At 39.0% G+C, this 14235-nt stretch overlaps 1 protein-coding gene across 1 annotated transcript in view; it reads right to left on the reverse strand.

The window, feature by feature from the left end:
- Positions 1-14235, reverse strand: part of fez2b (fasciculation and elongation protein zeta 2b) — a 192593-nt gene that overhangs the window by 10539 nt on the left and 167819 nt on the right. Inside the window, exon 5 of the mRNA XM_068045358.1 lies at positions 10388-10656. Within this exon, the coding sequence (XP_067901459.1) occupies positions 10388-10656 (269 nt within the window). The remainder of the gene's footprint in view (positions 1-10387; positions 10657-14235) is intronic.

Here is a 14235-nt window from a genome sequence, read left to right on the forward strand (position 1 = left end):
GTAACATTAAATGTCAAACCTTCAAAACTCACCAAACACGAGGTAAGTAACTAGCATATATCACAGCTGCTGTTGCACCTAAAGAGCACAATAACAGACAGACAATATTCTTAGAGGATGCATTCCTCTACACTGAACAAACCATGAGGAGAGGATGGATGAATTTGTACAACACTTACAAAGAGTCATAATGACAGTGAGGTGTGATCAGTTTTGTTTAGAAGATTGATGAGCAGTACAGTATTTACAGTTGTAGAAAGACTCTGCATTTATTTCTTATAAAAACTGTGGAATTTTGCATCAAATTCTTAAATGTTGAGGAGAGTTTTGCCAGAAACTGATCTGTCAGTATGCAAACAGAGCCGAAAAGTCACAATATTTTACCAAGACTGAATAGCAATCATTCCGCCTAACCACCTAAACCAGTGGATTGTTTATGGAAATGTGGCAAGGAAAAATCAGTTCCCACTGGACTATTGCTATAAATTGTCACCTCACTTACCTGTCTTGTACGTAATGAGAATACATATTGATGGCAGGTAGTGTAGATCTAAAATGTACATTTGGCAGTTAAATCTGTTTGAGAACTATCAACATGTGACTACAGAAAAAAACATGGAGTACTCAGATTCTGCTACATCTGTACTTTTATTGTATGTGGGAAACTGATCACAGGACTTCATGGGATGTCTAAAATGTTTTACATTGAAGTTTGAGCTGCTAGAAGATAAAAGTAGGTAAAATAATAGCTAATTATTTAAACCCCTTGATCATGCATGTTAAGTTAATTTATTGCATTATCAAAAAGATGATTTCATTTTATTCAAGAACACAAAAGGATGTTAACTATGGGGGACAAAATACCATCTGGAGAACATCAAGTCACAACTTTCTAATTCCTGCAATAGAACTTGTCTGCAAATGTCTCACTTCCTCAATATGTCTATATCCATCAGGTCTCAAATAATAGACTACCTCCTTCTAGATTGATTATATATATCAACAGGCATAGAAGTTATGTTATAGTTATATAAAGCTCTGGTTATGCCGCATTTGGAGTACTACTTTCAGTTCTGGGCACTGCACTGTAGTAAGGATATACTGGCCTTGGACAGGATCAAATGATACCAGGGCAAGGGAAACAAGAGAGATAACCTTAATAATAGAGCTAGGCCATTCAGGGGGTAATGTCAGGAAGCACTTTGCACAAAGGGTAGTGAAAATCTACAGCCCTCTACCCCAAAAAGCTGTGGAGGCTGGGAGTCAATTGAAAATTTCAAAATTGAGGTTGGGGAAGCAAGGTAGGTAAATGAAGTTGAGATACAGATCACCATGACCAAAGTGAATTGCGAAACCGGCTCGAAAGGCTGAATGGTCTACTCTTGTGCCTATATTCCTAACATTTTTCAAAGACAGAATGACTACATTACTGAAGAGCAGTATATGAGTAGAAGTTGAACTTCCATTTAATGGATTGCATAATTCAAAAGCTTTTTCTCAAGTGGAACAGAAGTTGGAAACAGAAAATGCTTTATTTTGGCAAGAGTGACCTTAAAATTAGTTGTATTTTTGCCAGTTCCCTTGGTTTCCACATCCCTCACATCACTACCGTGTGGAATACCTCAGGCCTCCACCTGATTCTAACCATCAGCTAGCAGATTTATCAGAGTGACCTGGAGTGGTTCTTTGCTTTGATGTTCCTGCTGGGGAAGTTTGTTACTTCTGCTTAGCATCTCCTCACTATGATTAATTCAGGAAAAAAAAAATCACACAAGAGTTATGAGAATCAGTAATGTAATTCCCAAGACTAAGGAAGATGCAGAATCAATTGTGGGAACCAGATACTTAATTCTGAAGGAAGAATATTAAGGGATTTGGAGAAAGGTCATGGAACTGCTATTAAAATGATAAAGAGCTTCTACAGCTTTCAAGGCAGAGCAAGCTCGAAAGGCCAAATGGCATACATCTTGTAGAACTATGCCGTAGAGAAAGTATGATGTAGGTGAAAGGCATAACAAGGATTATGATATACCATGTGATCTGAGGCATCTTTAGCTCCTACAACTTAGTAAAGAATGAAAGAGCTTGGATTTATACAACACCTTTCACGTCCTAGGAACACTCCAAAGTGTTCCCATTCAATGAGTTACTTTTGAACTACAAATACTGTCGTTTTGCAGGCAAACATGGTAGCTAATTTGCACACAGATGTTCCAGAAACAGCAAGTAACCTGTTTTTAGAAATGAATATTAACCAGGAGACTGGGGCAACTCCAGCCTGTTCTTAGGCTAGTTCCATGGTATCTTTTGCATCCACTTATACAGGCAGAGGGGGCCTCAGTTTATTGTCTCATCCAAAAGATGGCACATGAAGCACCTTACTTAGTATTGCACTGACATATTGGCAGGTTTAATCGAGGCATCAGATTGTTGAGCTACATGTGGGACAATGTTTAATGTTAAACCAGCTTGTGTTTTTGCTTATTTTGTAGGACCCTCTTTAAACTCGTGAATGGTGCACAGTGACATCAGGACTGATCAATGCATTCATTGCTGGTTTTCTCACACATTGCTGTTACACCAATAAGAAATAATTTGCCAAACTCCAAGAAAGAGAGGTACATTTCTTGTCAAGTGCTTTAGGATTCCTTTTATAAAATGAAAAGTTAACTTTAACATTTTTCGAGAACATCCTTTGGTGAAATTTGAGGATGAAAATTACTTTCTGTATTTCACCAATAAGCAAAGAAGCTGCGTAATACTACATAATCCACAATTCTGCTGGAATTTCCTCTCAGGGATGCCTGATCAAACCACAATCCTGTTCAAACAGATTTTCTATTTTATCAGATCACTTCGCATTCATGTCTATTTATGAAGAAATAATGATTCAAACAGATCATTTTTGCAAAGTGTTAATTTTTTCACGATGAGTCATGATCATCTGCTGAATACTGCAGTTACCTAACCTCACCTCAAGGCAAGAACACTGGTTGTATCATCTTTATATGAAGTATGACTTAAAATGAATTGTGATGCAACCATTGAAATCATTAAAGTACAAGCATTGTCCTTTGGAACAAATAAAACCAAAATACTGTGGATGCTGGAAATCTGAAATAAAAACAGAAAGTGCTGGAAATACTTAACAGGTCTGGCAGCGTCTGTGGAGAGAACACAGTTCTGATGAAAGAACACAGACTTGAAACGTTAACGCTGTTTCTCTCTCCACAGATGCTGCCAGACTTGCTAAGAATTTCCAATACTTTGTTTTTAGTCCTTTGGAACAGCTAGTTCTGGATTTTGGCACTGCACTGGCTGGGGGTGCTGAGCAAGGCTCAGGTGTTTCCTTACGTTCAAATGGCACAGTAATCCCACTGGCTACAAAACTCTTCTCTATATGCCGTTAAAGCCAAATACAGCATTCTAAATAGAATACTCTGTGACTAGTCCCTGATGCCTCAATGGGTCAATGCATGATATTCAGGCAAGCAAGGCCCCATATTTGATCCTTTGTTAGTGCTCAGTTGGGCAATGTTGGGGCGGCAGGGGGGTGGCGAGATAGACTTGCATTTTTAAAGTGCCTTTCATGACCACCAGACATCTCAAAGCGCTTTATAGCCAATTAAGCACTTTTGAAATGTAGTCACTGTTGTCATGAAGGAAATGCAGCAGCCAATTTGTGCATAGCAAGCTCCCACAAACAGCAACGTGATAATGTCCAGATAATCTATTTTTGTGATGTCGATTGAGGGATAAATATTGGCCAGGACACCGGAGATAACTCTCCTGTGCTTCTTTGAAATAGTGCCATGGTATCTTTTAAATCTACTCGACAGGACAGATGAGCCCTGGGTTTAATGTCTCATCCGCAAGGCAGCATCTCCGACAGTTCAGCACTGCACTGGAGTATCAGCCTTGATCAATCCTGCAGTGAGACTTGGACCCGAAACCTTCTGACTGAGAGGCGAGAGTGCTACCAACAGAGCCACAGCTGACACACAAAGGTACTACAGTTGACCCCACTATCTTCAGCCAACATAAGCTTCGTAAGGTTGGATTCCTGCTCCCAATATAGATCAAACAATCCTCGTAATAGACGCCAGGTAAGGATAGCGATAATGTCCCAATAGTCTCATATCCTATTTCACTGATCTGTGCAAGATTCCTTTGTGATGGAGGGGAGAAGTCATTGCTGGGAGGATAGGGCAAGATGGGTGGAAGACTTTTCATTGGCTGTTCTCTAGTGGAGAAAAGATTTAAAGCCACAAAAGATCTAGAATTAGGGCTGAGTTGTGGAGCCAATTTTGGTTAGTGGATCAGGTAAACTAATTTTGGTGTTATTTCAGTCCATCTGTGCCAGCTGAGGATAATTTTGAGGAACTGATGATTCATTTTGTAAACCTTCAGCATCCCCTTCACCTTTTCAGAAGACTTTACCATCAAAGTTTACTTCAAATATTGAATGCCATGGCCACAGGGAGAAATTGAGGCAGAGACCATTGCATCTTTTTAATAGAAAAATGGATAAATAGAGCAGAGGAATATACGCTTAGAAAGAAGAGAAGCGGAATTAGTTTTGGATTGCTCCAGCACAGATATAATGGCTCAGATATAATAACTCAGTAGATCATGGTCTAAGACTACTTACAGCTGCTGAATTGAAGAAGTTGCACAAATTCCTCAACTCACAGGCACAACCTATTACTTTATAAATTATCAGATTTAACATGATCCCCCACTGATACAAAAATCTTGCCCAGTAAAACTGATGCAGACCAATTTTCATCTGAGCACATCTGACAAATATCTCCTCCTCTGAGTCTAGATTCAGGATCACCATGGAAGCTGTCAGGAGTATAACTGTCACAATTTCCATACAGATTTTGGGAACAAAGGGCTGGATTTTATGTTCTCATCCACAGCTAGTTTGAAGACGGGGATTTAATTGGGTGGGGGACCCCGCCACCTTCCCGCCTCTAACCCCATCAAGTCTGTGGCAGGAAGGCCCGTGGACAGCCTTCCTGCCCAGCCACCATTGAGGCCCTTAAGTGGGCAATTAATGTGCCCACTGTGCGGGTTGCTTGTTGGTTACTACCTGATTGAGGGACCTGGCATCGGGAAGGGGTGTGGGGGCCTGCTGCGAGCCATCCAACACACCACCCACCCCCCAGCCTGTGAAACCCCTCCTGTCATGACTCACCTGTGGCCGGGGCCCCTCGATGACCTAGGCCTCGGGTGGCTGCATTACCAGTCGCAGTCACTACTCAATATAAAAGCTGCCAGCCTCTCATTGGCCAGCAGCTCTCAGCCGGCAGGACGTCTGTCACTGGGGTCCTTAGCCTGGGGAAGGCTCACTACTGCGCAGTTAAGTGCCCGATTAGCACGTGATACAACAGGACTTTCACCATTATATATGATCGCAGAAGAAAACTGACAAAAGACCACCTAATCAAGCCTGCCACATACAGAAATAGTGCAGGCCCTATATACCATCAACTGAACCCTAGCCATATAATCTGCTGGGAAAGGCAGAAATTATAGATAAAACCAGAGTCTAATGTTAGGGGAAACTCTGGTCACTTCCTTTCTAATCCCCAAAGTCAATCAAGCAAGCTCTAGGATACCATGGTACCTCACCAAAATCACAAATTCCAGCTACCCTGCAACCAACCTTCCATAATTTGAAATATCCTCAGATATTCTTAAATTAAGTAATCAAAAACTGAACAATGTCTCAATTATTTTGCTGTACTGATAAGGAGTGTGGTAGTTACTGCACTGAAGTGACCAGATGATAACTAACCTGCACAATGCAGTAACTGCAGCTGTAGTTAGGTTTGTGCTTGATACAATGCTGCAACTCGCTGCAGAAATCTGACCCACTGCTCAGATTTTCAGTTTTGCTCTTTTACACGTTACATGGCAGTCTTGTGCTTCTATTACAGTACCAGGCAGAAGTATCCCTCTTTTGTGCTCTTCCTTCTTTTTTTTTAAATTATTCATTCCAGGGACATAGACATCCTACCAAGGCCAGCATTTATTGCCTATCCCTAGTACTTGTGATAAGGTAGTGGTGGACCTTCTTTTTGAACCATCATAGTCTTGGTAGTGAAAGTGCTGTTAGGCAGGGAGTTCTAGAATTTTGACCCAGCCACAATGAAGGAAGGGTGACATATGTCAAGTTGGGATGATGTGTGATTTGGAGGTGATGGTGCCTCTGTTCACCTGTTGCTGTTATGAGTAAGGTGGTCAAGGGTTTGGGAGACTCTAGTGCATTATTTGCTGAAGCTGTGATGAAAACTAGAAAGCTCAGCAGCCCAGTCACTTCTCCTATTACTATTGCATATTGGTAACATACCTTTTTATTTTTGACTAAAAAGAACCTCCATAAATTATAATTACTGGAAGAACAGATTGTGCATGGCATGTAGCATTCTTTGCCACTAGGTAGCACCATTTCATGGACAGGCAACTAACTAGACAAACAGTTTCTACGCTTTTCATCTAGCCTGTGATGTTCCTTTAGTTTCCCATAATAAACTTTACAAGTCTTATAAAACATGTTGCTCTAAATCAAGATGTTAGGTTTGTTATAAAATCAAGAATTAGGTTTGTCCTGAAGAATTTATTCTTAGATTAATTAATGCTTGAACTGAGTTCCTTATACACAGGTAGTTATTTGCTGCTGGCTATAATATCACTGAAACATCTTCTGTTCATCAAGGGACGAGACGCAGTCACTAAAGCAAGACACATCATCGTGGCATAATGAATATTTGCTATTTTAAGAGAGTAATCACCATTGCTGGCAGTTAATATACAAATGAAAGATCTGCTTGCATTTTCCACATTAATGTATGGCCCAACTCTACAGAAGCATTTAATTTTGTTGGTTAAACGGAAAAATTATGTACATAAAATTTACACACCATTTACCCAGCATATGATCACAAATGAAGCAGACAGTAACCACATGGAAAAAGGTGACCGGAAGGGAGATAAAAATATAAACCATACAAGGCACCTGTTTTTCACCACCTGAGCTTCCAAATGTCTGGCGAAAGCCATTCTGAATGACATTTGAGAGTCCCTCCATGCTGAAACGCTGAAGCAGCAGAAAGCAGAAAAAAAGGACAGAGAAAGAGCATATGAAATCACAGGCTCGCAACCAACAGCAGACAGCAGGGACAAGAGCAAGAAGATACAAGATGAGGACCAACCATAAAACATAAAGCTGTTACTGCACATTAAAACGTTACCTTTACAATGTTGAAAAATACATACTGCATATCAAGTCTCAGTTAAAATCCTTCCATCAAATTTCATAAATCCTGATCTGAAATTCATCTTTAAAAACAGAACTATTGCACCATTTGTGTGGAGAAATAATGGCATTAACACTATAGTCAGCCATGTGATATAATAAATAAGAGGGGATCACAATTCATTTCTAGCAACATCACTTCCTAGTTGTTCTGATAATCTCACTTGGATATAATACTTATCATAACTCATGGCTGGCCTCAATATATTGAATATCAGAAAAAAGATAAATCATTTTATAAATTCAACTTTGATACAGAAAAACATATCATCTAAATATTTCCATTTATTTCCAAAATTCAAAGAGATTGAAGGATTTTCCTGTCCTTGGATATTTTCAGGGCTGTGAACAAGAATTTGTAAGAATATGAAATCAACAGAACTGCTGACAGCAAAACTGGTAGAGATGAACCAGACTGATATTTGTTATCATTTAAAATAAACTAATTATTTTAATATTAAAGCAGATTCTACATGGCATATTTTAGAAAAATTCACTGGTCAACTACCATTTGCTTAAAAATGTTTCAACACGTGACATCTTAATGTCTCACTCTTCAAAAGAAGCTTCCTTGGTATTGCGGCCTATGATCTAGGAGAGTGAGCTAACGGTCATGTGCATCGAGCCTTCAGTGGCTGCACTGTGGAGGCTATTGTTCTGCACTGGCGCAGACATTTTGGCCAGGATGCACATGTGGAGTAGTGACGTAATGACGTTGTAGCATACAATCACTACAGAGGGAATAGTGGCACACGTGAAGACATCAAGGTGTGCTGCACTGCTAGGGTTGCGTCCTTGTACTGATCCCAGGCAAACTGTCTGCAGCCAGAACGACTCAGTAAAGAACTGTTGGTTTTACAATATCCAATAAGTTTAATTGCTTAAACAGAAAACTCAACACTGCATTATTATTGTAACTTTTGAAGGCATTACGATCACTATTTGCATGAGAATGCTTAAAAAAAATTGTTGAGATGCAGGGAACACAGGCAAGGCTGAAAAAGCGGTGGTGGGCCTTCTCCCTGAATTGCTGCATTCCTTGTGGTGAAGGTGCCGAATAATGGTGTTGGATAGGAAATTCCATGATTTCATAGAATTCGGACCCGTAACAATGAAAGAATATATGTTCAAGTCAGGATGGTGTGAGACTTGATCAGGAGCTTGGGGTGATGATATCCCCACAACATCGTTATTCTTGTCCTTTTGGTGGTAGAGATCACAGGGGAGGAAATTATCTGTTATCTACTATCAAAGTTATTGCTAACCATTTTAGAAGGGTGTTTTGGATGGGAGGAGCGGTGGAAGCAGGGAAATTCAAGAAGGCCAGAGTAAATAATATAATTTAAACACAAAATTAAATTTCCAAATAATATACAGTATCTGAAATAAACTTGGGACCTCCAAGTATATTATTTCATATCCTATGCTTTGTTGGACATCAGTCTGCTAACTTAATGGATGACAAATATTCCACAGCAAAGAAAAATCTAGGTTAGCTTAAGCCTCCAATTAAATCTTAAACTTGAGTCTGAGAAGTGCCATCACTGAAACTTGCTTGCCTTGGTTGAATGAATTTTGCCAGTTCCCTGCAGGCTGAAAAGATGAAACAATCAGCACTCCCAAGACACGGAGAAGAATTTTTTTTTTAAACTTGAAAGGACCAGTGGGCAAAAAGAGACCAATTTATCATACCTACGATTTGAATTGGTCTTTCATTCGTTCTAGAAAGATATAGAAGGAAACTACCCGCATTTTGACAACAGGCAAGGATTCTGCATTTGATAAGAATTTTTTTTATAATGTCAAACTAGGCAGGAGGGACAAGGCATCTTAAATTACTAAATGAAGAGTTTAGATAATGTGATTCTTTCTGTAAAATACTAATCTAAAAATATCTCTGGTGAGCACTGCAGCTGCAAGACATAATTTCAAATCAACTTAGAAGTTTTTTCACTTGAAAAACAGAAACAGTTCTACAAAGTCTTCACTTTGATTTAGGGATGCAGCAGTATTCACATGAAATTATGCTTTCTTCTTCCAAGGAAATCTTCCAGTTTCTCCACCACATACTGCTAATTTCTTTGACATGTTAATCCACTGAATTTGCTCAGTGGGAGAAAAATGCATGGGAATCTTGGTTTCCCTTTGTTAGTCATCATTGTTGTTGATAACAAAAGGCCCGTATAGCTTTTGCAATACTAATAGGCATGACAACATGGAGGAAGGTCTCTGGCCAGAAAATCAGATCTGTGATTATGACTTTTAAACAACTCGAGGTGAGTAAACTCATGCACAGACAACTCCATTGCCATGAGGTGTAAATAGGGGGAATTCAGCACACTGGGAGTGCCAGCACTATTTTGAACAACATCTACTGGAAGCAGTCATGCACTTTTCAATACCTGCACTTTTCAATACCTGCACTTTTCAATACCTGCACTTGGGAATTCATTCCCAGAACACAAAAGATCATTTGATTTGGGTCCTGTAAATAAACTTTTATCTCTTCAGCTGTCAGCCTGGCAGCATGAAAAACATTAAAAGGATAGAATCTGACAGCATAACTGATTTAATGTAGGAGTTGCATATTCTAAAAATTACCCATGCTGGAACATTAAAATGGGAGCTAAAATGATGAGAGTATTTGATAAAATCAACAGTAAAAACATGTAGTTATATTTACACCCCCTGCTCTCATTACTATTCTATTGGAGGAAATGCCAGAAAGCGCATCTCTGACAGCTTGCAGAAAACTAATAGGATAGCACCATCTCCCCTGCCAATAGATCAAACAGTTCTACAGCCATGAAGTTTTAAATTAATGCTTTCTCTCCTGCCCTCTCCCTCCAGATTGTTCTTACACCAGAGAAAACTACTCTACAACATGCCACAAGGAGGCTATGCTGGATGTGATTAATCACCCCTTTTTAATTTTGCTCCTCAATAACATTGCCGCACATTCTGCAAAATAGTTTGCTGATTTATTATTTGAATATAACGCACATTAACCACAGATAATGCGGGGAGTTTTGTCCCTGCGGTAATACAGTCATGACTCACCGTTCCTGGCATGTGACTTTTCTCCTGTTTTCCATTTTGCGGGCTTCCATTCTTTTGCTTCTTTTTCTTCTTCATTATTTCCTTGTGCTCCTTCTGTTTGTTTTGGACCTCAATAAGTATAGAGATGAAGCTGTTTTTCACCTCTTTTTCAAACTCCAGCTCGTCACGCAAGGCTAGCTGTTGAATCAGCTCCTCTGAATAGTCTTTTATTGCAGTCTCAATCTCCTCCAGAAGCTCATTTAATTCAGCCATGGGTAATCGCTTCACACCTGAAAAAATGGTTAACAGAAATACTTGAACAGTCAAATAAAATGTACAATGAATGGAATAAAGAATTCTGTGACAGCTCTCAGAATCAAAATTTCAGTAATTTTGAGCTTTGACTATTTGGAAGATCAAGTAAAATATCAAACCATTAATTAGTATTTGGGAAAATAGGTATCATCTACAGTCATCCATTAAGGTTAACGGGAAGCAAAAGACTACTTTCAAATACCCGATGACCTTCCATTTAACAAACTGTAATCTAACTATCAATAGCATCCTGTTGGAAGGCATTGTTTATGATAAACACATAATTATTTGTCATCACAAAACAACAAGGTAAATATAGATGAGGAGTGCTCATCCATCCATTTGGCAAGTGTTGGAGGTAGTACTGTTTACTGCAAATTGCTTCCCTTAGTTTACAGAAACTCAATATACAGTGATTTACGCGATCCAAACTAAAATAATTACCCTTGATGCCCTCACATCACCCTTTTAAGATGCACTTAAAAATAATTTTTACCTAATATATTGTGAGCAAATTGCACAGTTTTCCTGTGCAGCTTTTTTCTATTTCCTTTCATCTTCTCTACAATCAACTGTCCAAGCTTCTCAATGAAGAGTAAAACTAAGATTGCGCCCTCTAGACAACCAAAGATAAATGTGGCGTCTTTCTCATCCCTTGCCTATCTCCACAAAGCTGGATTTTAGGGGTGCCTGCACGGTCATTCATTATTTCATGTACATTATGTACTAAGTATGATTGCAGACACCCTTCCTTTATCTAGGGCAGAGACATCTGGACAGTAGTCTTTACGAACATACATACGAACATACGAATTAGGAGGAGTAGGCCACTCGGCCCTTCGAGCCTGCTCTGCCATTCAATAAGTTCATGGCTGAACGGATTACTCCACATTTCCACCTACCCCCGATAACCTTCCACCCCCTTGCTTATCAAGTATCTATCTACCTCTGCCTTAACAATATTCAAAGACTCTGCTTCCAGCTCCTTTTGAGGAACAGAATTACAAAGACTCACCACCCTCAGAGAAAAAATTTCTCCTCATCTCTGTCTTAAATGGGTGACCCCTTATTTTTAAACAGTGACCCCTAGTTCGATATTCTCCCACAAGTGGTAGCATCCTTTCCACATCCACCCTATCAAGACCCCTCAGGATCTTATATGTTTCAGTCAAGTCACCTCTTACTCTTCTAAATTCCAGTGGATACAAGCCTACCCTGTCCAATCTTTCCTCTTAAGGCAGCCCGCCCATTCCAGGTATTAGTCTAGTAAACCTTCTCTGTACTGCTTCCAACGCATTTACATCCTTCCTTAAATAAGGAGAAATGTACTGTATACAGTATCCCAGATGTGGTCTCACCAATGCCGTGTATAGCTGAAGCATAACCTTCCTACTTTTGTATTCAATTCCCCTTGCGATAAATGATAACATTCTATTAGCTTTGCTAATTACTTGCTGTACCTGCATAATAACCTTTTGCGATTCATGCACTAAGACACCCAGATTCCTCTGCATCTTAGAACTCTGCAATCTCTCACCATTTAGATAATATGCTTCTTTCATATGGGCCTTCAATATATTCCATCAATGGTCTTTCAAAACCTCTTCTCTCTTCCTTTCCGTGGAAGCACTCACTGGACTACTTATGCCTTTGATATGGTTCGAGACATTCAGATATTTTAGCCCAAAAGAAAAAGGATACTATTTAATTAGTGAAAAAGATGGATTCCATACTGTTTTACACACACAGATGCAGAAACCCCACTTGCTTGTGCTGACTCCACCTACTGCTAATATCAGTTGTGAAGAGTGCTAATTTACAGGGATTACTGCTGACTAAAATGAGATAAAACAAAGAATGGACTGTAAAGATTGGTTGAGGAATAGCTCAGATGTATGGATATCCTTGTCCTCTGGACAGTTCACGGGCATTGGTTCTGACCAAAGTTCCCAACTCTCAACAGTGGTCTCTGGTAGATTTATAACACTCTTTAGAGTTCTGAAGAGAGCTCAGGAGTAATTCATCCCAATGAAAATGTCAAGTTATAATAATAAAATTAAATAGTTCATTTAATTTTAACCCCACATGACCACTCAACTGGATTGGATCTGCTTTAGATGAAAAGACTGGGTGGGGGTCTGGATATGAACTGGTTCAAATCATTTGGTCAAACCTCCCCAATATAGAGTCGTAATGGAGACTAGCAGATTCAACAACCTGACAGCCCTGGGCCAAGATCCTTCTTGTTGTCTATGATGTATAACATAAACATGTACTGAACTTCAAAAATAACTTATTGAGGCACTCTGACATGTTTCAATATGACAATATGCTATAGAAATGCACACATTCTATAATCAAGCCAGATTTTGTCCACATTGCAATTTTTTGCAGTAAATTATCTGTCCTGATTAATGTACTAAATGACTAAATACACTTGCAAGTTGTATAGGTATGCCAAAAAAACATTTCTCATTGACAACTAGTGTGCTGTGGAAAGAAGCAGTCATTCACTTCTTTCACCCCCAAAGATTAAAGTCTGCCAAACATTATGAAATCTCAGCTCCCTTCCAAGATTTTTAGATGTGGAAATAAGATTCCAGACATGTAAACACTAAAATCCACATAGCACCAAATTTCAAATTTGCACTAAGCAACTGTAAACATTGCTTAAAACTTGCAAAATATAATGAAACGATCAAAAGGCACTCACTAACTTAGTATATACAAAAATAAAATGGGTGCTTTTACATTTGGCACTTCTGTAATTTGGATCATAGGACAGCAATTAGCATGGTCACCTCCCTGCATTTACACAAGTCGAGATACACACATTTATTTTCCCCCAGCCTTTAGTTCCATAAATTTATTTTAAAAATCATTCACAATTTAACTCCCTTGAACTTTCAGCTAATTGTTTTCCTTTAATACCAGAATTTTTTTAAGTTAGCACTCATGAGGCCAGTTTTCACATTTGAATTAGAAAAAAAACCCTCTGCTTTCATAAGCAAGACTGAAAGTTTGCAGATTTGTTTTATTTTGCATTCATTTCTTTCTCCCAGAGTTATCAATTTCACAAAATAGGCAAACGTGTTTTGCAAGCAAGCATTAGCTTTCTGTTTAATGACAACTAATACACAACAACACTGGATATTTAAATAGAAGGGCCCACTGTGGATAGTTTGAATGTGTTGCAACTTAATTCTCAGCACAAAATTAAAATGTATAGTACAGCTAGAAATTTTTTTTTGCATCGCTAACTGTGAAACAGAGCAATTCTGTCTGTCTCAACTAGCATTTGAGCTTAGGGACACAAAGCCAAAACATCTGAATTTGTAGCACATAAGGTTTAAAACTCCAAAATTGCTGCATCGATAACAGCATTCCTGTACTAAAATGTATTCACATACTTTGGTCTCCTTTTCCTAATCTTGGGCAACCCAGCACCATTCCTGGCTCAGACAGGGACATAACATGCTAAAGCTCAACAGTATCACAGGGGAAAAGAACAAAAGAGTGAGGTGAATTCCTTTATCATGGAATAATACAGCACA

The sequence above is a fragment of the Heterodontus francisci genome, chromosome 13 (genome assembly GCF_036365525.1).
Source record: "Heterodontus francisci isolate sHetFra1 chromosome 13, sHetFra1.hap1, whole genome shotgun sequence".
Lineage (NCBI taxonomy): Eukaryota > Metazoa > Chordata > Chondrichthyes > Heterodontiformes > Heterodontidae > Heterodontus > Heterodontus francisci.